Genomic DNA, 24,158 nt, shown 5'->3' with positions numbered 1-24,158 from the left:
AGAGGCAGGGGACGTGGCAGTGAGAATATGGTGATTGAGCGGGGCCGACGGGAGAGACTGCAGTAGAGAAGGGGCCTCAGGAAAGACAGGGCGTAGGAGGTCTGTGGGGGTCCTTAGGACATCTGGGAAAGGATCTACTTGGAGCAGAAGGTGCTCTTGGATCAGAGCGGGAGGTCTAGGGAGAGTGCCAGGACCTGGAATTTCTGCTCAGGCTTAGAGGGGAGGGGGTTACAGAAACAAAATAAGGCACTGAGTGTGGTGGCCTGGTAGAGTTCTGGCTTGCGGGGGTGGGGGGGGGTGGGGGGGTGGTAGAAGGTTAGGAGCGATGGTCCGAGCCCTGAAGGGTAGACCTGGCAGCCGGAGGCTGTACTGGGTGTGTGCCCAATGAGCGTGGCATGGTAACTCAAGTGATGCCAGGCCCAGCTAAGATCTCCAGGGCGGAGCAGACTGGGTGGGTGAGACACGGAGAGCAGGGGGTAAGAGCAGGGGGTAAGAGCCCGGCTGAGGAAGGAGGGGCTCCCAGCCAGACGCCTTGTCCCTCCCAGTCTTCCATGCCGGCTTTGGACCCTGGGTGACAGCAACAAATGTACTGGCCAGCAGAGTCAGCGCCAAGCTGCCCGGAATAGCTGTGCTGGAAGTTCTTGAAAAGCGTTAGCCATCTGCCCTCCTTTCATTACTAAGTATTTGTTCCAACAAGTGGACCCTTTCTTGCGTCTTCCCTCTGCCCCTGATCAACTGCCAAGAGCCTGGCGGCCTCCTACCCTCTCACTCCTGAGCCAGGACCCTCTGAAAGGGGAGACTGCTTTGGCCAAAATCCAAATAGTCTAAGTTCCGCCCGGGGGGGGGGGCGGAGGCAAGTACGGTGGGCCCCCATGGTGGGGGGGGCGAAAATAGGGCCACCCCTAAGCCTTTTGGAGCACCGTGTGGGTTCCGGGACTCTCTTGTGTCAAACCACAGCCAGATCACTCTAACACGACAACCAGTGAGTGTTCCTGACCTACAGGCAGCCTGGGGCTTCGTGCGCTGTATGTGTTTTGGGGTGGGGAGAGTTTGCTGGGAATGGTGAGGATCGCTGGGGCCTGCCCAGCATCGCTAGGCAAGGAGCAGGCAGCAAAGTCCGAGAATCTTTTTATAAAATACACGTGTTTTGTTGAAGGGTCTGGGATCCGCCACGGTGTGCTGAATGCACTCACACGAAGATCTGAATGCGGTCGCGGATGGGCTGGCGGCAGATGGGGCAGGCGGTGAGAGCAGCGCCACAGGGCGCGCATGCCCCGTGGCCGCATTGGAACACTAGGCGGATGTGGCTGTCGATGCAGATGGGGCAGGTGATGCGCTCCTCCATCTGCCGGTAGCGGCTCTGGAGCTCCTCCACCAGTTGCCGAGGAGGACCGGGTACCTGGATGGTGTTTACCACCTCTGAGCCATCTGTTGGGTGAGGTGAGTGGGCGTCAGCCACAGCAGGTGTGAAGATTGGGTTCGGGGCGAGGAGGGTGTGCGTGCGCCAAGCCCCGCCCACACACCTGGGCGCAGCTTCTTGCTGATGGCCACCTGGCACCTGATGCACTTCTTCATCCTCCTAGCGCACTCTGCCAGCAGGGGCAGCGGACCGTTAGTGGGGCCGGGCCGGACGAGGCGGCCGGGCCACCCTGGGCCTCCACAACCTGCACTCACCCTCACACACGGTGCGATGCTGACACGGCGAGAACAGAACCAGCAGTGCCAGCTCCGAGCACACCAAGCACTCGGCAGCTTCTGGCCCTGCCGTGCCAGACACATGCAGGTTCGTCACGGTGTTAGGGGTGCTCAGCACGTGCCGGGGGCCCGGGGGCACACTCCCACCGCCACCTGCCTGTCGCTCCCTGCAGTTGGAGGAGGGGGCTTGAAAGGACCCGGTGGCCTTAGCAGTGCCCCCCCTCCACACCCCCATTTTGGGCTCACCGGAAGCGCTGGGCACAGCCCTGCAAAGCCTTGAGCACTCGGCCTTCCGTGGCCAGGTCCAGTGGGCTCCTGCCACGGTGGTTTGCGTAGCTCACGTCAGCACCCTCCAGTGCCAAGAAGCAGGCCACTGCCGCGCCTACGGTCAACTCTGTGCTGCCTGGGAGGCCTGAGGCCTGTAGCTGAGCAGCAGAACGTACAGATAAGGGTGGACACCCACGCGGACTTGAGGAAAGCCTCTGCTGGCCCCAGGCTGACCCAGAAATCTGAACAATGGGGCACTCACACACCCCTTCTGGGCTAAGGCTTCTGGTTCTAGGAAGAGGGGAGAAGACAGGCCCCAAAGGTACCCTTCGCTAGGTAGGTGTAGAAACTCTGAGACCCTTCATCCTCTCGTCCCAACCAGACCCCAACCCTTTTCCAATTGGCCTAGATTACAGATCCTGAAACTGAAGTCCTCCAAACTGCCCCACTGTCCAGAAATCCTGGTTCCCTATAGCACAGTGGGAAGTGGAAAATCACCCAGGCCCTCCTTCCCAGCCCCTCACCCTCGACAGCAGCTGCAAGGGCCCTGGGTCCCCCCCAGCCCTGTCAGACACCAAGGGCAACAGCTGGTGCCGCTGCAGGGCGATGTGCAGGGCTGTGTCTCCCTCCTCATCCTCAGTGTTGACGCTGCAGCCGGCATCCACCAGCAGTGGAACCAGCCCCACGTGGGCCTGCTGCACAGCCAGATGCAGCGGAGACTGAAGCTTCCGGTTGCGCACGTTCACATCGCAACGGCCCTGGGGAAAGGGGGTGAGGCAGGGCTCAGTTTCCAGACCCCGCCGGGTCTGGTTCCTAGCCTGTGGGTGGCCCAGGGCCCCCTGCACCCACCTCTCGGATTAGGACCTGGGCCACCTCACGGTGGTCATTGAGAGCTGCCAGGTGCAGTGCGGTGAAGCCATCCTCCTTCTTGGCATCCACCAGCTGCCGTGCCCGTGCCAGAATCTTTCTGACTGCCCTGTAGGAACAAGGAGGTCGGTCCGTCCAAGGTCTTCTGCAGACCTGAGTGCCCTCAGTCGGGACAGCCTGGCACACTCACAGCACATGGCCCTTGAGGGACGCATGGTGCAGCAATGTAAAGCCCTGGCTATTGGTAGCAGTGACATCGATACCAGGCACCTCGGTGAGGACTTCAACAATGCTGCTGGCACCGGCACCTGCAGAGATGGCAGAATGCAGGGGCGTGTCCGCGTGGGCATCCTGAAACAGACGGTGCTGGTCACACACAGGGTGCCTTTGTCCAAGGTCAAGTTGCTTCCTTGACCTAGGGCTGGTTAGCGGCAGAGCATCCAGGGACTTTCACTCACCGGCAAGTTGACATCACAACCACGCTCACACAAGGTCTTTACCACCTCTAGGAAGCCCCTCTGCACAGCCACATGCAGGGCTGTACTGCGTGTGCCATTTCGAGCATCAACCCCACATCCTGCACTCAGGAGCACCCTTGTGGCCTCAGGCTGGTTCCTACGTGAAGAAATGGGAGGATTTGGGGTCACCCTGTTACGCGCACACTGGCTTTAAGGTTCATTCCCAAGAGGACCCACCCACCAGCCTGCCCAGGCCTCACCCCAGAGCTGCGTAGTGGAGCGCAGTGTTGCCCTCATCGTCCGGCAGGTCCACACTAGCCCTTGCCTGCAACAGCAGCTGCACCAGCTCTACCTGGCCCAGGTAAGCAGCCACCTGGAGGGCGGTCCTGCCCTGGTTCTTGGTGTCCACCTGTGCGGAGAGCCAACACATGAATTCTAGGCCCTGTCCCCGCTGGCTCTTGGAAGGGCTGGGCGGTAGCTTGCCTGCTCCGGGTGCCTCCGCAGTAGATCCAGAGCCCGGGCTACATTTCCCAGTGCAGCCTCTACTACCAGCCTCCCTGGATGCTCTGGGTCACTCTTCTGGGTCCGGAGCTTGTCCAGGGCCACACTCAGTGAGCCTGGGGGCAGGGTTGAGGTAAGTGCCGGCCAGGGGCTGCCCTTCCTCCCACCGGCCACTGAGGCTGATGCCGCACTTCTGTTCTCTCTGGCACGCTCAGCCACGTCCAAGTTGGCGTCTTCCTCGGGCCGGTAGGCCACTAGGCAGGAGGGGCTAAAGGTCCACCGTTGACCGCCGACTGCCACACGCAAGTTTCCGTCTCCAAACACCTTCAGCACTTTCCCCACACGGCCCAGGGCCTGGGGAGAGGTGGGGTCACAACAGGTTGGAAGTGGAGCAGACAGCAGCTGGGGGTGGGGACAGACATGGTGACAGCAGACGGTAAGACTCACGGGAGCCATGTCATCCGTCCATTCGCCATGTCCAGCCTGGAGTCGCTTCACAGTGTCAAGGTCATCGATGACCCGGACCACATCACCCACCCAGAAGCTGTTGTGCTAGATGACAGAGAAGCAGGTAAGGGGAGTCCTCCAGCTACTTCTCTCTACTCAGGATCATGCACAAGGGCTCCTCCTGCTTTGGAGGGCAAGCAGATCTAACCTTGACCCCAATTCCTGCCTCAAGTACAACCAAATGGCCTGGCTGGTCAAGGGCCTCAAGTGACCAAATCAGCCCTGGGTGGCCAGCCTGAGCCACAGGGCAGTGGGGTAGCAGCAGACCAGACCAAAGCCAGCTCTAGAGATCTGTGAAGGCCTAGACCTGTTTCCGGGGGCACCTACCCACTGGTCAGACCCAGGAAAAACCTTGAAGATGGAGCTGGGTGAGACCCTAGGGTGTCAGCACAGGGCCAGGAGGGAGAGTAGGGCCTGTTATGGGGAGGGGGGTCCTGCAGGGAATCTATGCCTACGACCTATGCACTTGTGTGCAGAGCGAAAGCCTGAACGTTGCCTGTCCTGAAGAATCCTCCTCTGCCCCACTCTGTCCCTGCTTGGACAGCCCCACTTATCTGGCACACATTCCATCCCACAGTCCAGTTTTCCAAACAGCTTTCACAGAATCTGCCCAAGCTGGTCTCCTGTGGCAAACCTCCACCTCTAGCCTACAACAGCACCTTCCTTTTGTTCTCAGGACAGAGCCCCTGGCCCACAGGCTCTAGTCTAAAATGTTGTCTATACTTCATTCTTCTGTGTGCTTCACACTGGATTCCCTTCCTGGCTTCACCTCCACCCACCAGGCTCTCCCCTTCCCGCAGGTTGCAGTCTTTAACGGGAAGGCTGGTGCCCTCGTCCTGACTAAGCATTCCCAAGACTGAACCGGTACATGGAAGGAATTAGAGAAGCAGTAAGTGGGGCTCAGCCCAGCCCCCTAGGCACCTTGGTGAGAGCCCCAGGGTGGAAGGTCCAGCGGGTCTCGTGGTTGAACTGCACACGCACGTCCCCACGGTCTGTGATGCGGTGCACGGTGCCCATCTGTCCGATAAACTGTGGCGGGTCACGGAGGCTATGGCTGGGTCAGGCTGGACTCTCGGGGCAGGAAGAGGGATAGGGGTCCAAAGGACTCGGGGAGGAGGGGACATGGGGACTCAGCAGAAGAGATGGCTCACCTCCGCCATCCTAGGGTTCCAGCCACCGTGGCCTTCTTGCATGTCCCTTAGGACGTCTGTGTCCAGCAGACACTTGACCTTGTCCCCACGCTGGAAGGGCTGGCCATCGACACTCACCCTGCGCTGAAGCTCTGCTGGTTTGCCTGGGGGAGGGTGGCAGGCTAGGTCTCAGGAAGCAACAGGACAGGCCAGGGTAATATGGGTACAGCCGGGGCAGGAGGGCAGCTGGTGTCATGGCCCCAGCCCCATACCGAGCTTCGGGAGGTGCTCCTTGTAGTAAAAGCCGCCAGCCGCCTCCCCAACACACTTGAGGTCCACCTTGCCCTTGTGGCCCACGCGGTACACGTTGGTGGTTCCATCTGCCCACGTCACGCTAGCCACACTTCGGCCTGTCTCCACATCCCAGCCACGGATGTCCACCACGCGGCCTGTCTTCCCTTCCCCACCTGGGAAGACAGGATGTACACCAGCAGGCAAAAGTGCCTCAAGGCTAAGCCATCCCCAGTCTCTCCTCCCTGTCTTTCTCTGGCCAACACTCACCATCTTGGGAGCCCCATTCCCAGTCAGGGCCTCGGACCACTTTTGCTCCCTGAAAGATGCCCCTCAGTGGAATTCGAGGGAGGCCCTGTCGGGGACTCAGTGAGACCCTGCAAGAGAATGAATCCTGAGCCGTGCAGAGCAATATGACGGCCAGTTCTTGCACTGGTCACCCTGTCCTTCTATCCTAAAGGGTCTGTAGAACAGGTACTCTGGATTCCGGCCAAACTGCTGTCCTCGAATGGCCTTCCCAGGCAGCCTCCACACTTTGGGAAAGGGAACAAGCTATTCAGTGTTTCTGGGTTCAGAGGCCTTCACCAGTACCAGGCAGGGACTCTCGGAGCAGTCTATGTGATCATGATGTCCATGTCTGCTGCTTTTAAGGTAGCAGGGGCAGGGCCCGGCCCAGAGGAATGAAAACACTTATCTGGTCACCAGCACAGACAGCAGCCGCCCTGACCTCCTGCTGGCCAGAAGAGGGAACCTCTACTACACTTCTCTCCACACAGAGGAAAGGTCAAGAGATCAGAGAATAAAGGATGGGAGTGCCTTCCCAAGTCCTCCATCGTTATCTCTCTGCCTCGGGCCAGGGCCACTCCCGGCTGTGCCCATGGGTGGGCACCCAGGGTGAGCTGCCCAGTGACAAGCCTCCTTGCCAGGCCTGGCCCCATCAGGGGATGCTGTATGTTTCAACAGCCACTGCTATTTATGTGGGTAACACAGAGGCCACCTTCAGTGCTCCAGGCTGCAGCTGCACTGGAGTCTGCCTGCCTGGCTTTAAGAGCGAGGTATGGGGAAGCCCCATCCACAGCACCCACTTCACCATGTGCCTGGAGAAAGCCCTCAGTGAGGAATGGAGGCGTGTGATTCTCAGAGCTGGAGAATCACTTGACCCTGGCTATTCTCCCAGGAAACTGCAGGGTGAGCTCGCTAGGTACTTTTTGGAAGTAACTCGGCCAGAGGTCAGGGCCTGGCTCAATGTCAAAAGCACCACTCAGAAGGCCTCAGGGAGGTGGGCTGTGGCCTGGGGGACTCACGGGCGTGAGTGGGATGTCTCGTAGCGCTCGAAGGCGTGGGTGAGGTCGTGTTTGTTGTGCATGTAGCACTGCGTACAGAGGTCATAGTCAAAGCAGACACGGCACTTCCAACGCATGCCGCGAAGCCCGTGTTTCTTGCAGCAGTCACAGATGATGTTGGGGTGACGGATACCTAGGTGTAGGGTGGGGTACGTGAGGACCTGCTGGGTCTCCAGTCACCCGGCCAGCCCCACCCACAGCTGGGCATCACCACACACCGATCTGGGCGTTGTCATAGAGCAGCAGGTCATGGGCACCTTGGTAGCCAGCTCGATAGTTGGTACGTGTGCCCTGGTCCCACTGGACAACAACTGTACGGTCGGGGGTCGAGGGGCTGCCATGGCGGCCAAGCTCCACCACGGTGCCCACACCGCCCTCACCGCCATCCTGCTGGCCCCACTTCCAGTCTGTTCCGCGTACCACACGCATGCCCACCTGCACACCTGCGTGGGGATCCAGGTCCATGGTGAGTGGGGCTGTTCAGGAACCTGTAACAGAGAGCACGCTCAGTCTGTGTCAAAATGTCATACACCAGGCTGATCACAGGACACATGTTGAGACGGCCACCTGGGGGAGAAGGATGGATCAGGAGTAGAGAAGACAAAGCCAAAAGAACAAAGAAGAAAGGGCAAGGGAGGGCAGGCTGGGAAAGCCAGGAAGTCCGTAGGAAATGCGGGAACCCCCACCACGGTGACTCTATGGGAGTCACACTGCCTGAAAGGAAGGAACAGAAGTTGGGAACATTGTAAGTGGACAGGCACAAATGGTCAGAGACTGAACCTGGCACTGTGGCCACAGTTAGTGGATCTGTTCCCAAAAGTCTGCATGATGCTCCATCAGCATAAGTAACTTTAAAGCTAGAGGTGGACCGGTGTACACTTTAACATCAGCACTCAGGAGGCAGAGGCAGGCGGATCTCTGTGAGTTAAGACCAGCCTGGTCTACACAGTGAGTTAAGGCTACATAGGGAGAGCCTGTCTACAAAGATAAAATTAACTACCAGGCATGGTGGCACACACCTTTAATTCCAGAAGCAGAGGCAGTGAATCCCTATGAGTTTCAAGGCTAGCCTAGCCTACACAGCAAGTTCCAGGACAGTCAGGGCTACACAGAGAAACCCTGTCTCAAAAATTGTGTAATTAATTAATTAAAAATAAACCTAATAAACCAGACGGTGGTGGCACACAACTTTAATCCCAGTCCTTGGGAGGCAGATGCAGGTGGATCTCGGTGAGTTCGAGGACCAGCCTGGTTTACAAAGTGAGTTCCAGGACAGAGAAACCCTGTATCAAAAAATCAAAATAAATAGACTGGAGAAATGGCTCAGAGGCTGGGAACACTGGTTGCAGTTTCAGAGGTCCTGAGTTCAATTCCCAGTACCCACATGGTGGCTCACAACCATCTAAAATAAGATCTGGTGCCCTCTTCTGGCCTGCAGGCACACATGCAGGCAGAACACTGTACACATAATAAATAAGTAAATCTTTAAAATAAAAAAAGAAGCAAAGACTATTTTTCTGTGCAGCTCAGTGATATGTGGGACTAAATTAGAGAACTGTTGATTCAACAAGATACCATGAAGCAACTGGGGAGATAACCACGTGAGAGAAGATGCTTGCAGTGTTCACAATCCACAGAGAACTACCTCAAGTGTATATGAAAATGCCGGACAAGCTGGGAATGGGCAAGACAAGATTCTCTGCTCAAAGGAGAGGGCAGTAAAGTCATGTAACATCTTAGGGACCTTCTCTGGTCCAGTGGTGGTGGTGCCTTTAATCCCAGCACTCGGGGGGCAGAGGCAGGCGGATCTCTGTGAGTTTGAGGCCAGCCTGGTCTACAAGAGCTAGTTCCAGGCCAGCCTGGTCTACAAGAGCTAGTTCCAGGACAGGCTTAAGCCACACAGAGAAGCCCTGTCTAGAAAACCAAAAAAACAACAAAAAACAAAACAAAAAAAGAAAGAGAAAATAATAAATAATAAAAAAATAAATAATAATAAATAATAAATAAATAGGATGAGAAATGACAGCGTCATAGTGCAGGCGTCCTTGTCATTTCTCATCCTATTTAAGCACAGGCCCTGAAGCAGACTGCTTAAATGGACACCAGCAGGCCTGGTCCAGGATTCACCTGGTTGGGTGCAGCTGAAGACTATGACAGCGTCCTGTCAACTACAGCTGGGGGTTAATGGCCATGCTCAGTCATGGGACAAAGGTCAGATTGTTAAGTTAGCAACAGGAGGAAGACAGCACACATCAGCCCTCTGCCTGGGCCCTCCTCCAGGATTCCTGTCTTTCCCCAGACTGACAGCCTCTGGCCTGTGCAGTTCAAGAAGCATTCTCCACTCCCCACCATGAAGCCACAGATGAGCAGTAAGGAAGATCAGCAGCCCTGCCTGGCCACATACACCAGCTGAAGGCTGGGTATCTGCTGGTAGTGGCCTGCACACCACAGGCTGTTCCAGAACCAAGCACAGGAAAAATTCCAACATCACTCAGAACTCATGTTGTGCACGGGGCAATACCACACACAGACTCTGGGTCCACATCTCACCGTATTCTCAGGAGCACGAGTTTCCCGGCCAGCACAGCCTTGTGCAGATTTTTTAAGATTCTATTATTTTATGTGTGTGAGTATTTTGCTGCATTTATCTACACCACATGGGTGCAGTGCCAGGAGAGGCCAAAAGAGGGCGTGAGAGCCCTTGTGACTGGAGTTACAGTGACTGAGAGACATCATGTGGATTCTAGGGATTGAGTCTGGGGATCTTCTGAAAGGGCAGGCAGCATTCCTAACCACTGTGTTAATTAATTTTTTAATATTTATTTATTTATTATGTATACAATATTGTCTGTGTACATGCCTGCAGGCCAGAAGAGGGCACCAGACCCCATTACAGATGGTTGTGAGCCACCATGTGGTTGCTGGGAATTGAACTCAGGACCTTTGGAAGAACAGGCAATGCTCTTAACCACTGAGCCATCTCTCCAGCCCCCCCTTCTGCAATTCTTATGCCTGCACACAGGTCCAGGACTTCGGGGACCACAGCAAAAGCAAACAGGTAGTTCATGAAGACACTATGAAGAGCCTTCCCACACAGCTGGGCTCTGTGCTTCAGGGGACCCCCCTCATCCTTCCAGGGACCTTGTCTGTCTTCTCTTTAGCTCACTCCTCTCCATGGACTCCAGAGTGCCTGCTAAGATGTGGCAAGAGGGCCTGATGCCAGGGTAAATCCTTCCTTCTTCCTCTTTCTACAGGAGGGACAACCCATAAAGAGACCTCTTGGTGAGAATGTTCAAAAGTGGCGCTAGTGAACCCCAGACTGGGGGGGGGGGGGATCTGTGGTCAGCTAGCCATGGCAGCTGGCTCTGCTCCTCTACGGTCTGTATAGCTCACCTCCTGCAGTCTCAGGAGTCTGACACAAGGGGACCCAGAGCCCCCCTCAATTCTACACAACTCCCTTTGATCAGGCACTTTAGTCCCAAGTCTTGGGGGGCAGCCACCAAGTCCTTTCACTGCCACACGGTTAGTCTGACTAACCATGTCTAGTTAGACCCAGCCTTGCCAGAATCAGCAATGACTGAATAGCTAGGATGGGTGAGACACAAAAAAGTAGGGAGATTAGGGAGCGCTGTGCTTGGCTCCTGTAATGACTACAAATTCTGTGGTTTTGATGGCCCAAATGGTTCAGGTCCCTTACACCCAAACACCTACTGGTGCCTCACCTTGAGTGGCACAGGTCCATTGGTTAACTCAACTCCACTGCCCCTCACAGCTGGGAAGACACTGAGAAGACTGCATTCCCGTTCCAACAAGAACACAGCTGTTTAGCCAGAGCAAGGCTTGCTATAAGAGAACCTTAGACTCTCAACAAAAGTAGGCAGACAGATTCAACTAGTAGCTTTGATAGTGGGGGAAACCCTGACAGCCATCCCCTGGACCTGGCCAGCACTGCAATAAAAGTAGAAAAGTAAAGCCAGGCATGGAGGTGCACACTTGTAATTCTTCCATTTGGGAGGCTGAGACAATAGGCTACCAAATACAAATCTGCTCAGGGCAACGTAGCAAGACCTTATCTCAAAAGAGCATGGGAAGAAGGAAAAAAGGAGGAAGAGGAAGTGAGAGAGGAAGAAGGAGGAGACAGTCACTCTAGAGCTGTGAGGCAGGCCTCTGTTTCTGAAACTGGCCTTTCAGCCACAGCTTTTCTACAGGATAATGGCTGGACTTGATACTGGACTTTTTACAGACATGGAGTAGGGTGGGCTTCAAACATGCCAACAAACATAACCCCTGTGTGGCCCTGCCTTCAGGAGAACAGGCAGAGGACATAGAGCTCAGGTGGAGGCTACCCATCAAGGTCTAAGAGCATCAGGGCCAGGCCTCAACCAATGACTCCACATGGAGTAGCAGGAATGCTACCAGGCATTCCCGACGGTCAGTGGTCTGCAGTGACCAACATCTACATCACCATTGCGCCTGGTTAAGCAAAGCTCTCCTCGTCCCTGGCCAGTGAACTTCCAGTCTCAAGAGCAGGCCAGCAAAGTCAGAACAGAACCAGATAGAACAGAGCAAGGGGCCGGGTGGTGGTGGCGCACGCCTTTAATCCCAGCACTCGGGAGGCAGAGGCAGGCGGATCTCTGTGAGGTCGAGACCAGCCTGGTCTACAGAGCTAGTTCCAGGACAGGCTCCAAAGCCACAGAGAAACCCTGTCTCGAAAAACCAAAAAAAAAGAAAAAAGAACAGAGCAAGGGCTTTCTTCCCAGAACCACTACCTCAATGCCTAAGACTGCCCTGCAGGAGCAAAACTGTGGGCCATAGACAAGGGTCAAAACACGACTACTTTCACAGGCTTTCCGCTAACACTGGGCCATGTGAACACTAAGAGTGCCCAATACTGGTGGCACATGCAAATTGGAAGCCTATGTCCCCCCCCCACACACACACACTACCTGTACCCTGGAGGTCTTATGGTCTTTGCTTTGGAGGCTGCACTCTCCCCTCATCTTTCAAGGTATTATCTGACTGGGGTCTCCTTACCTGAGCTGGGTCTCTGGGAATGCCCCCTCAAACATAGTTATTGTACAACCAGACAGGAGACAGGGTTCCTGGACTTCAAAAACATCTGGATATAGCATTTTGTGAAACTGTTAGAAGACCCAATGGTTTTCTCTCCCCTCTCCCTCCAGGCCTCCCTGCCTGGTCTCTACATTATCAGCAACCTACCATTCTCATCCCGTTCCTTAACCTGTGATGCCACTATCAGAACAGAAAAGGTCACCAGGAGTACCTGGAGGGGTGGGTGGCTGACACAGAACAGAATAAGAGACAGAGACAAGATCTACACAGACCGTAGGAAGGTTTCCACTTTGGACTCGGCTCTTGTTTACATCCATCTAGGAGGCCTTCCTCTTTGGATGGCACAGGACCCTGACCACAGTGAAGGGGCCCTATCTACTTCATGATTAACAGAGAGTGGCGGGGACGAGTCAACTTCAGAATCCAATTTTCTGACAAAGGTCTCATCCCTTGAGCTTACTAGGCAATTGACCAAGTAAAGCCCAGGGCAGAGTCAAGAAGGAAGCTGGCCTGCAGCATCCTGGGTGCAGCACCAGGCCAGAGATGATGAAGCTACTGTTCCAAGCCTCTGGACAAGCCCACGAAGAGGCTGCATGCCTGAACAGTACCTTATGCTCACGCTAGCCATTCTGCAAACCTCAGGAGAATCTACACCCAGGGTCCCTGGAGAGAGAAGCCCCTGAAGAAAGGTAGGACTGTCTTTTTTTTTGTTTTGTTTTTTTTGTTTTTTCGAGACAGGGTTTCTCTGTGGTTTTGGAGCCTGTCCTGGAACTAGCTCTTGTAGACCAGGCTGGTCTCGACCTCACAGAGATCCGCCTGCCTCTGCCTCCCGAGTGCTGGGATTAAAGGTGTGCGCCACCACCGCCCGGCTTTTTTTGGATTTTTCGAGACAGGGTTTCTCCATAGCTTTTGGTTCCTGTCCTGGAACTAGCTCTTGTAGACCAGGCTGGCCTTGAACACACAGAGATCCGCCTGCCTCTGCCTCCCGAGTGCTGGGATTAAAGGCATGCGCCACCACCGCCCGGCCTGGAGGCCTGTCTTGAAGAGGAACAGCCCCCTCTTCTGGGATCCATGCATCCTCCAGGGAACTTACTCCCACCGCCCCTTTCTTGACCTTCCCCTGCAGTGATAGCTAACCCTGGTGTCAACTTGATGACCCCTGGAAGTCACTGAAACCCAAGAAACTGGGCACACCTATGAGGGATTCCCTTAGTTAAATTGTTCGAAGTGGGAAGATCTATTTTTAATCTGGATCTTTTGAGCTTGGATGATCATCTTTACACAGCCATGCCTTCTGCTTTTGCTCTTGCCTCCCTGCTCTTGATATCAATTCACTTGTATTAGAGCCCACTTCTTCATGATTTCAACATATACTGAATACCAGCTGAGACATCCTGCCTCATGGAGAGAAGAACTACTGGATTCTTGGACTTTCTGTTAGGAGAAAATCATTGCTGGGCAGCTAGAGCACAGCCTGTAAGCTACTATCCATCCGTCTGTCCGTCTCTCTCTCTCTCTCTCTCTCTCTCTCTCTCTCTCTATCTATCCATCCATCTATCTACACACACACACACACACACACACACACACACACACACACATATATATATATATATATATATATATTCCTCTTAAGAACCCTGACTGAGCCGGGCGGTGGTGGCGCACGCCTTTAATCCCAGCAGAGGCAGGCGGATCTTTGTGAGTTCGAGACCAGCCTGATCTACAGAGCTAGTTCCAGGACAGGCTCCAAAGCCACAGAGAAACCCTGTCTCGAAAAACCAAAAAAAAAAAAAAAAAAAAAAAAAGAACCCTGACTGATACCCCTACCACAACCCTTCAACAACTACCATAAGCCAGTGCTTTCCCACTGAGGAAGAATCCTCTGCTCCCAAAGAGTGCAGGAGCCTTGCAGGAACCTTGGCCTTGTGTGTGGAAAGGACACAGGGTCTGAAAGCCTTATCTGTAGCTCCACTTAGTACAGCCCCAGAACAGTCGAAGAGCTGCAACCACTGAAGTCCAGGCATGCAAACAAACTTTTCTTTTAAATACACATTAAATATCACCAAACTCTGATAGACATCATTCTTCAGGATGCTGAAAACCCCAATGTGTTATGGGTACCACCATCTCAGTAGGAAATTTACCTAGAGTTAATGGACTGTTGCCTTTGCCAGAAATACTGGGCTTTGCCATCAGACATAGCCATGTCCCTGGCAAGTATCTAAACACCCCTAGAACTGCGCGATGCATGTTTACAATTACAGTGGGGGGTGTCAGAGCATGAGGGTTTGGTTAACAAACATGCTTCCACAGAACCAGAACTCACCTTAGAACACACAGAAGCCTCTGGTCAGCATCCCAGGCATTTAGTTGCTACTTCCTGGGCCACAAATTTTCTCAGCCACCACAACTTCCTGTGGAAAACTAGCAGCCATTGCCAACATGGAACACAGCAAACCGAGCAGGTAGGCAGGGAACCAGGCTGGGGAAAGACCATTTTAGAGGCAGATTTACACACGGTATTTACTACCATGCCCAGACAGTGGCCATTGGGACTGCTGTTGCTACTATGTTCCATCTTTTAAGAAACACACTTTTCAAACAATGCATCCTCTTGTAAGGAGGGCCTGCTTGTTCGTCCCAGCCGCCCGGATAGCTTAGTCCCCAAATAACCATATAGAAACTGTGTTAATTAAAACACTGCTTGGCCCATTAGTTCTAGCCTCTTATTGGCTAACTCTCACATCTTGATTTAACCCATTTCTGTTCATCTTTGTATCACCATGTGCAATGGCATACCCGGAAAGACTCAGCATGTCTGACCCTGGCGGTTCTAGGGCGGCTCTCTCTCTTTCTTTTTCCCAGAATTTAGTTCTGTCTTCTCCACCTACTTAAGCTTCACCCTATCAACTAGGCCCAAGGCAGTTTTTTTAATTCATTATCCTATAAAAGCAACACACACACAGAAAAAATTCCTACACCAGTGTCCCTGGCTCGCCTGGAACTCACTATGTAGTCCAGGCTGGCCTGGAATCCATTTCAAGTGCTAGAATTATGATCACGTATGTCCAGACAGAATTGAACATCCCTCAATAGGTCAGAAGTATCAGGACTGTGGGGCGGGGGACACTGTCCCTTATCACGTGACTATTTTACTGGAAATCCCCACACAGCCATAAAAAAAATTAAATCATGGAGCTGGAGAAATGGCTCAGCGGTTAACAGCACTGATTGCTCTTCCAGAGGACCCGGGTTCAATTCCCAGCACCCACATGGCAGCTCACAACTGTCTGTAACTCCAGTTCCAGGGGATCTGACACCTTCACACCAATGCACATAAAATAAAGATAAATAAATCATAAAAAAAATTAAATCGTGTTTATTGTGAAAGTTAGCAAATTGCCTTTATTCGGATGAAGTTACATAGAGACCACTCAGGATTCAAGCCTATCTCCCTACGCCTCTGGTGGTGCCTGGGACACTGCTGGATTGAAAAATGCGTGCAAAAACTGGTGCAACAGAGGCTCCTACTGGGTACAGGTGGACATCCTAGGCGCCAGTAGGACAAAACAAAGACTGTCAGTCTAAGACACAGAGACCAGGAAACCGCATCTGCCCTGAGTCCAGACATCTGCTTGGGGACATCCATTATGGTTCAGGGGTATCATGGCTGCTAAACTCCAGGTACACTGCAGCTTGGGGTTCACCACGCTGCCTAGGGCTGACCTTGGCTGGGGGAATGACATTCAGATACTTGTTGCACAGAGCAACAGGCCAGAGAGGAATGTGAAGATAGGAAGCCTACTATGAGGAGCCAACCTTGCTCTGTCCCCAAGCCTGCTGGCTCATCAGGAGCCTTCCTGTCACCTCTGCTTTTCTCATTGGTTCTGAACCCAGAGGAGGCAGGAAGGACGATTCCTCACTGCCCAGTCCACTCAAGTACATTTAGACACAAACACAAGCGTTGACATAACATCAGATGGGCATCCGCAAGGAGAACGAACCAAACCCAAACTGTCAGGCCACCGTCATCAGGAGCTCACCTGTCTGGAGGTCCAGTGTCCCCCACCCGCCTTGAGAATCGGGCAGCCCTGATGCTTGGAGATTTAGGACTGGCCTCCTCCGGGCTGACCTTCCGTGAGAGCCCCCGGAGATCCAACCCTGTGGCCAGGGGTGCGCACAGTTAACACCCGAGAACAGAAAAGGCCGCCGCTCGCCTTAAAAAAGGTTCCCAGGGGTTCGGCGGCTGGGACCCGCTGCATCACCCCCACGCACCAAGAACGCGCACCGGGCACGAGCTGTGTCCAGGGGCTCGGAATCCAAAGCCTGCTGCAAACAAGGGCCAAGGACGCCCGCCCAAACCACAGCCCGGTCAAGCGGATCCGACCCTCTCGGCCCCGTGCCACCCACCCCGGGCGCTGGGAGGACGCCCGACCCGGCCCCCCCACTTGCCCTGAGTTTCCGTGCCCGTCGGCCCTGGAACACCGGGCCCCGAGCAGCGCAGAGGCTGACAGCCGATCCTCGGCTCGCCACAGAGGCGCCAGCTGCACCGCGCCGTCCTCCGCCCCTCAAGAGCGCCTGGCGGGGCTGCCTCTCACGCGCCAGCCCACCCGGCTGCCCCACCACAGCCCCCGACTACGGTCCCCGGCCCGCCGCACAGGCTGTCGGGAGCTGTAGTTTGCGGCTCCCGGACTGGGGGCGGGGCAGACGGCTCCCAGGAGGCCCCGCGCGTGACGCAGAATGCTTCGGGCTGGGAGGCGGGGCAGACGGCTCCCGGGAGACCCTCGCGTGGCGCTGACGGCCGGGGCGTCTATGGCCGGTGGGAGTTATGCTTGGCTAAAGAAGAAGTTGGAAAAGCCCGTGTCCCCGCAAATGGGGAGAGAACGGGGTCGGCGGGAGTGGGCACCGAGGAGGCCAGACGCGCTAAGTCGCGCCCGGAAGTGCGTCTGGGCGGAGCCCTAGTGACCCCGGTCTGCGCTGAACGTTTCCCAGGACGCTTTCCGTTGCCTTGGAGACAGAGCTTTAGTGTGACCAGCCAAGGGAGTAGGTCTCAGTCTCCATTTACTGGCAGGCAGCACCCAATTACAGGAAGAGTCATAAACTGATACCACCCAGGGACAGGCTAGCATCAAAGGGGAACTATCTGATATCCCAAATACCCCAACCGTTAGGTAAGACTAAGATCACCAGGTAGATGTCATTGAGCCCAGCACACACCTATGCACCTATTCCCTTACGCCAAGACACTCCTAGACAAATGTCAGTCAGTCAGGGTCTTGAGCCATGAACATCCCCTCACCTCTACCCTGCCCAGATTGGGCACTCTCCGTTCATATGACTGCGCTGGACACAAAGAGGGTCCAAGCGCGAGCTCTTTGCTTTTGCATACGGACTTGGACTCTTGGCGGTCTTTGGGGGGACTCTGTGATCTAGGCATAACATCAGCCACTCTCTAGTTCGTTTATGTGGAGGGTTGGTTGGTAGGCTAGTTGATTTTTGAGATGGGTCTCACTAAATAGTCCTGGCTGGCCTGAAACTCATGTGTAGCCCAGGTTAACCTGCCTCCTCTGCCCCTTTAGCGCTAGGATTAAAGGTAAGCCTAACCCAACTGTTTTTATGCAGTGCCAGGTGAAATAGCACTGAGAAGGAAAGAGATAGGGAATGAAGAACTTGAGGCAATGCAAGGCAAAGGCAGGCAGATCTCTGTGAGTTCGAGGCCAGCCTGGGCTACTAGAGCTAGTTCCAGGTCAGGCTCTAATGCTACACAGAGAAACCCTGTCTCAAAAAAATAAACAAAAAAGAAAGAAAGAGAGAGAGAGAGAGAAAAGAAAGGAAGAAAGAAAGAAAAGAAAAGATGAAAAGATTCAATTAATGGCTCAATTCGTTTCAAAGGTTCAGTCCATTATCATCATGGTGGGGAGCATGGCAGCATGCAGGCAGACATGATATTGGAGAGGTAGCTGAAAGTCCTGCCTCTAGATCAGAATACAACAGGAATTCGACTGAGACACTGGGTGGTATCCTGAGCATAGGAAACCGCAAGCCCTGCCCCCACAATGAGAGACACACTTCCTCCAATTATGCCAAACCCACTTCAACAAAGCCACATCTCCTAATCGTGTCACTTCCTGTGAGATTATGGGAGCCAATTACGTTAAATCTAACATGGTGTCTCAACGTAAGTCAGAGGACTGGACTGGAGGCTGAGAACAGGGGTGGCCACCACCTATGCCTACCAGTTGTGGACCAGCATTGCACCCCCATCATGACAAGATTGCCAAGATGTCACTCAGTGGAGGATCTTTCAAGGGACTGAAAGACCTTGGGAAATAAAGATTCCATGATGAAGTTGGGCTAGGTTTGTAGCTGAATTATAAGGTGCTTGCCCAACTCACCTGAAGGCAGAACAAGTTCCAGGCAAATTAGAATTACAGGGTGAGATCTCAAAAAAGGGTGGTGGGTGTTAGAAGGACAGAGAGGAGAGGAGAGAGAGGGAGAAAGAGAGAGAGAGAGAGAGAGAGAGAGAGAGATCTCAGCAGGTACCAATTTGCTGGTGCCTTTGGCTTCAACTCACTAGACTTCCTAAACAGGAAAAAGTATTTGGGTGGGAGGCTGGAGAAATGACTCAGCTGTTAAGAGTACTAGGGGCAATCTCACAATGGTGGTGCACGCCTTTAATCCCAGCACTTGGGAGGCAGAGACAGGCAGATCTCTGTGAGTTCGAGGCCAGCCTGGTCTACAAGAGCCAGTTTCAGGACAGGTTTGCAGGTTTGGTTCCCAGGACCCACATGGGAGCTAGCACTCATCTATAACTCAGGGGATCCCGTATCCTCTCTTGACCTCTCTGGGCACAGCACACATGTGGTGCACAGATATGCGTGCAGGCAAAACCATCCACACATAGAATAAACAGGAAAATATTTTATTTACAAACTACTGATTCTAGGATAACTATAGAATAAAAATGAAAATATTTACTTTATTTACAAACTACTGATTCTAGGATAAATATAGAATAAAAATGAAAATATTTATTTTATTTACAAACTACACATTCTAGGATAACTTGTTGCTGGGTATGGTGATGCATGCCTGATATTCCAACATTCAGGAGGCTGAGGCAGGAGGATCACCTGGACTTCAAGGGCAGCCTAGGCTATACAGCTAGCTCGGGACAGTGAAAATTATATAGAGAAACCTTGTCTAATAACAAAAAACAAAATGCAGACTCCTTCTTCTCCGAAAGGTATTTGGTCACATCAGCTCAAATGGAGTAAGGCAGTTATCTAAAAGACATTAATTCACTGTTACAAAAACATACTAGTGGCTCCAGAGACTTTAGGTGAAGAATAATTGCTTAATAGGTGATGGGTTTCCTTTTGATGTATTGAAAATGTTTTGTAGATATGGGGTTTGTGCAACTTTGAAAATGGAGTAAATGCTAATGAACTGTACTGTTAAGATGGGTAATTAATTTTTTTTCTAGACAGGATGGTCTTCTGTACCCCAGGCTAGGCTCAAACTCTCTATGTAACTGAGGATTGAACTCCTTCCACCTCCCAAGTTCTGGGATCACGGGAACACACACCTTGCCTGGTTTATGCAGTGCTGGGGAATCAAACCCAGGGCTTCATGCATGATAGAAGACTACTGGACCCACTGAGCTCCATCCCTAGTTCCAGAAAAGATTTAATTTATTTTTCATTATGAATAGGTCTGTGAATTATGAATGTCTGTGTGTATGTGCACACATGTGCACATACCTGTAGAAAACAGGTGTCTGAGCCCCCGAAGCTGGGGTTACAGGTGGTTGTGAACTGACTGAACTCAGGTTCTCTGTGACAGCAGTAAGTGGTCTTAACCACCATACTATCTCTTTAGCCCCGAAAATGGCTAATTTTATGTTTGCAATTTTTTTCTTTTTTTCCATGATATTTATTGAGCTCTACATTTTTCTCTGCTCTCCTCCCTGCCTCTCACCTCCCCCCTTCAGCCCTCCCCCAAGGTCCCCATGCTTCCAATTTACTCAGGAGATCTTGTCTTTTTACACTTTCTACTTCCCGTGTAGATTATATCTATGTGAGTCTTTCTTTTTTTTCTTTTTTCTTTTTGTTTTTTTCTAGACAGGGTTTCTCTGTGGCTTTGGAGACTAGACTGCCCTGGAACTAGCTCTGTAGACCAGGCTGGTCTCAAACTCACAGAGATCCACCTGCTGGGATTAAAGGCGTGCGCCACTATCGCCCGGCCTTATGTGAGTCTTTCTTAGTGTCCGTATTGTTGTCTAAGTTCTCCAGTGTCTAAGTTCTCTGTGGTTTATAGGCTGGCTTTCTTTGCTTTATGTTTTAAAACCACCTATGACTGAGTACATGTGATAGTTGTCTTTCTGTGTCTGGGTTACCTCACTCAAAATAATGTTTTCTAGTTCCATCCATTTTCCTGCAAAATTCAAGCTGTCCTTATTTTTTTTTTTGCTGTGTAGTACTCCATTGTGTAAATGTATCATATTTTTAAAAAAGATTTATTATGTATACAGTTTTCCCTGCATGTATGCTGCAGGCCAGAAGAGGGCACCAGATCTCATTACAGATGGTTGTGAGCCACCATATGATTGCTGGGAATTGAACTCAGAACCTCTGGAAGAACAGTCAGTACTCTTAACCTCTGAGCCATCTCTCCAGCCCTGTATCACATTTTTTTTAATCCATTCTTTGATCAAGGGGCATTTAGGTTGTTTCCAGGTTCTGGCTGTGACAAACAAAGCTGCTATGAACATAGTTGAGCACATGTCCTTGTGGCACGATTGAGCATTCTTTGGATATATACCCAAAAGTGGTATTACTGGGTCTTGAGGAAGGTTGTTTCCTAATTTTCTGAGAAATCGACACCCTGACATCCAAAGGGGCTGTACCAGCTTGCATTCCCACCAGCAATGCAGAAGTGTTCCCTTTCCCCCACAACCTCTCCAGCATAAGTTGTCATCAGTGTTTTTGATCTTGGCCATTCTTACAGGTGTAAGATGGAATCTCAGGGTTGTTTTGATTTGCATTTCTCTGATGACTAAGGATGTTGAACATTTCCTTAAGTGTCTTTCAGCCATTTTAGATTCTTCTGTTGAGAGTTCTCTGTTTAGGTCTGTACTCCATTTTTTTTTATTGGATTATGTGATCTTTTGGTGTCCAATTTCTTGAGTTCTTTTTATATTTTGGAGATCAGACCTCTGTCTGATGTGGGGTTAGTGAAGATCTTTTCCCATTCTGTGGGCTGTTGTTTTGTCTTGTTGACCGTGTCCTTTGCTTTACAGAAGCTCTTCAGTTTCAGGAGGTCCCATTTATTAATTGTTTCTCTCAGTGTCTGTGCTGCTGGGGTTCTATTTAGGAAGTGGTTCCCTGTGCCAATGCATTCAAGTATACTTTCCACTTTCTCTTCTATAAGGTTCAGTGTGTCTGGCTTTATGTTGAGGGTAAATTTCATGTCAATTAAAACTATAGCTGAAAGTATCCCAAAAAGATGCAAGGTTCAACCTAAGCCTTCCCGAGGGCCACATGAAGGCCTTTAAGGAACAAAGTCAATACTAACCGTACAGAACTGTAACTCATAAAATAAGTAATAAAATGCCTGGGAGTCTGTATTGACAGTGCAAAGAGGTTTTTTGTTTTTTGATTTTTTGAGACAAGGTTTCTCTGTGTAACAGTTCTGGCTGTCCTGGAACTCTTTCTGTAGTCCAGGTTGGCCTCGAACTCACAGAGATCCACCCTGCCTCTGCCTCCTGAGTGCTGGGATTAAAGGCGTGCACCACCACAGCCCGGCGAGATGTTTGTTAAAAACAAACAAAAACCACATTGGAGAAACCCTATAAACCACAGAAAGCAGTGTTAACAACACCGGGAAGACAAGCCAATGCCATACCTCCCCTCTGTGCAAGGTTCAGCACCAACATCAACGAGTATGACCTCTGCACACAGGAGAAACATGGGACAACTCCATGGTATGGAATCCACAGGACTAGGGAACAGGTGAAACCGTATGAGGAAGCATAGCCACCTGAGAGGAAAGAATAGAGATAACTAAATGGACCTTGGGGCTGTGAAGCAAAAACATTCAACTGGGAGAGATCAGTCTGTAGTTCCAGCAAGGCAGAGGCAAGACACTCATGAGCTCAAGGCAGCCTGGGCTATATAGTAAGATTCATCTCAAAACGCAATACCATACAGTTCAATATGCATCATGCTTATTAATGCACCACCACTAAATCCCAGCAGCACGTGGCGCTCCCTGAGTTCCAAGCCAGTCTGGTCTGTTAGAGAGTTCCAGGCCAGCTAGCCAGAGCTATGTTGTAATAATAATAATAATGATAATAATGATGATGATGATGATGATAATAATAACAACAACAACAATAATAACTTTTCTGTTTTGGAGCTAAGAGCAGCTGCACACAACATCCTCCTCCCCATCCCCAACAAACAGCAACCTTCATCCCCAGTCCAGCATGCAATACACCCTACATCCAGGAGGTGGCGCCCAAGCTCTACAGTGATCTACAGTTAGCCCTCTCAAAGACTTCAAAGTTACTTGTTGGGACTAATGAATGAGTCCTGGCCTTTAGCTGCTCTTCCCTCCTAGAACCTTCTAATTGAAGTTACTAGAAGCTGTGCCTAGCTTAGAGGATCAGAGGATGGGATTTTCACCTGTTGGCCGTTGACTGCAGGGTATTTAAGCCTCCAAGGCGCTATTAAAGAGGGGCTTTTGTACCAGTGTTGGAAGGTCTGTGTGTCGGTCTGTCTCTGCGTCTGTATTCTCACCTCCAGCCCCTTGCCCGAAGCTCGCTGAGGTCTAGCGCATAGAGCGCAGACAGGGGCCGTGGTGCGCGGCAGTTACTAACACAGGTCAGCAATTTGGACTGCATGTCTCCTGGGATGGAGTCCATACACATATGCAGAAACCCTATGTTTGAGGGCAATTTTTGCAACAAATGATTGAAACCAAATCCTGCCATCAAGAAAGTGTTGCTCTGTTTTAGGGTGTCCAAGTATCTCCACACACATCACTCTTAAGGTAGGGGAAAGGCCAGGGAGCAGAGGATTTACACTATGACTATAAACACGGAGCAAGTAGACAACACACCTTTACCTCCTAATGGACACAATTATCCATGTGAGGGAACACCTGTTGGTGACAGATATGGTAGACACCAATGAGGAGCGATCTATCCTAGGATACACTTTTACAATACTTCATTTGTGAACCTTAAAAAAAATACTGAAATTAACCGGGCGGTGGTGACACACGCCTTTAATTCCAGCACTTGGGAGGCAGAGGCAGGCAGATCTCTGTGAGTTCAGGGTCAGCCTGGTCTACAAAAGCTAGTGCCAGGACAGGCTCCAAAACTACAGAGAAACCCTATCTAGAAAAACAAATAAAATAATAATAATAATAATAATAGTGATAGTCAGGTGGTAGTGGCATGTGCCTTTAATCTCAGCACTTGAGAGGCAGAGGCAGGCAGATCTTCGTGAGTTCGAGGTCAGCCTGGTATACAATAGCTAGTGCCAGGACAGGCTCCAAAGCTACACAGAGAAGCCCTGTCTCAAAAAAAACAAAAATTAATAATAATAATAATAATAAGTTGAAGGAATGAATGACTAGGATCTGAGGCTCCCATTTTCAGCAACAAGGTGAACAGGTAACTTGAAAGACCGCAAAGAAATAGTTTTAAAAGCTAAATAAAATGCAAAAGACATCTATTCATATTAATGACTGAGCTGATGAGGGGAAGGGAAATGCAAGCTCCAAATGCAGAATGCCATGACTGTAAGACTCGGGTTGGTGCTGGGCGCTGCTAGGGAGACATGAGAGGCAGCAGGACAAAGCGAGGGGCTGGAAGGATGAGGATGACCTAGCATCAGAAAGAATCCTGTATTCTTTCTCATTTTTCTTTCTGGCAGGGCCCCAATGTTTTTGGAATAACTAGTGAGTGAAATATGCATAGGAACCCATTCAGCAATTCTGTATTTCGTGACTTC

At 51.6% G+C, this 24,158-nt stretch overlaps 1 protein-coding gene across 6 annotated transcripts; it reads right to left on the bottom strand.

Moving 5' to 3' along the window:
- Positions 1–1,123: 1,123 nt before the first annotated feature.
- LOC121448546 (E3 ubiquitin-protein ligase MIB2) lies at positions 1,124–16,297 on the bottom strand. Of its 6 annotated transcripts, none has more exons than XM_041652641.1 (20): positions 16,179–16,297; positions 14,462–14,617; positions 7,278–7,547; positions 7,021–7,192; positions 5,987–6,093; positions 5,698–5,892; positions 5,447–5,589; positions 5,217–5,324; positions 4,236–4,340; positions 3,980–4,142; positions 3,771–3,904; positions 3,548–3,696; positions 3,288–3,444; positions 3,020–3,180; positions 2,812–2,938; positions 2,487–2,720; positions 1,942–2,120; positions 1,675–1,862; positions 1,524–1,589; positions 1,124–1,428 (listed from the first exon to the last, which is right to left on the bottom strand). In XM_041652641.1, the coding sequence occupies exons 3-20, from the start codon at positions 7,522–7,524 to the stop codon at positions 1,190–1,192; spliced, it is 2,874 nt and encodes a 957-aa protein (XP_041508575.1). In that variant the 5' UTR covers positions 7,525–7,547; positions 14,462–14,617; positions 16,179–16,297; the 3' UTR covers positions 1,124–1,189. The 6 variants fall into 6 exon arrangements, with proteins under 6 accessions (XP_041508575.1, XP_041508576.1, XP_041508572.1 ...); XM_041652642.1 differs by having other exon boundaries at positions 5,217–5,312; XM_041652638.1 differs by having other exon boundaries at positions 3,771–4,142.
- Between the last annotated feature and the right edge of the window lie 7,861 nt (positions 16,298–24,158).

Source organism: Microtus oregoni, unplaced genomic scaffold (genome assembly GCF_018167655.1).
Source record: "Microtus oregoni isolate MIOR12 unplaced genomic scaffold, Mior012 000005F_ref0000423, whole genome shotgun sequence".
Classification (NCBI taxonomy): domain Eukaryota; kingdom Metazoa; phylum Chordata; class Mammalia; order Rodentia; family Cricetidae; genus Microtus; species Microtus oregoni.
This window is presented reverse-complemented; position numbering and strand designations above follow the sequence as displayed.

Coding starts and splice junctions, on each gene's coding strand:
- LOC121448546 (XM_041652638.1), bottom strand. CDS start 7,524: ATGGACCTGGATCCCCACGCAGGTGTGCAGGTGGGCATGCGTGTGGTA. Junction 6,094..7,020: donor GAGACATCCCACTCACGCCC/GTGAGTCCCCCA, acceptor ATTCTCTTGCAG/GGTCTCACTGAGTCCCCGAC. Junction 3,445..3,547: donor CTCCACTACGCAGCTCTGGG/GTGAGGCCTGGG, acceptor TTCTTCACGTAG/GAACCAGCCTGAGGCCACAA.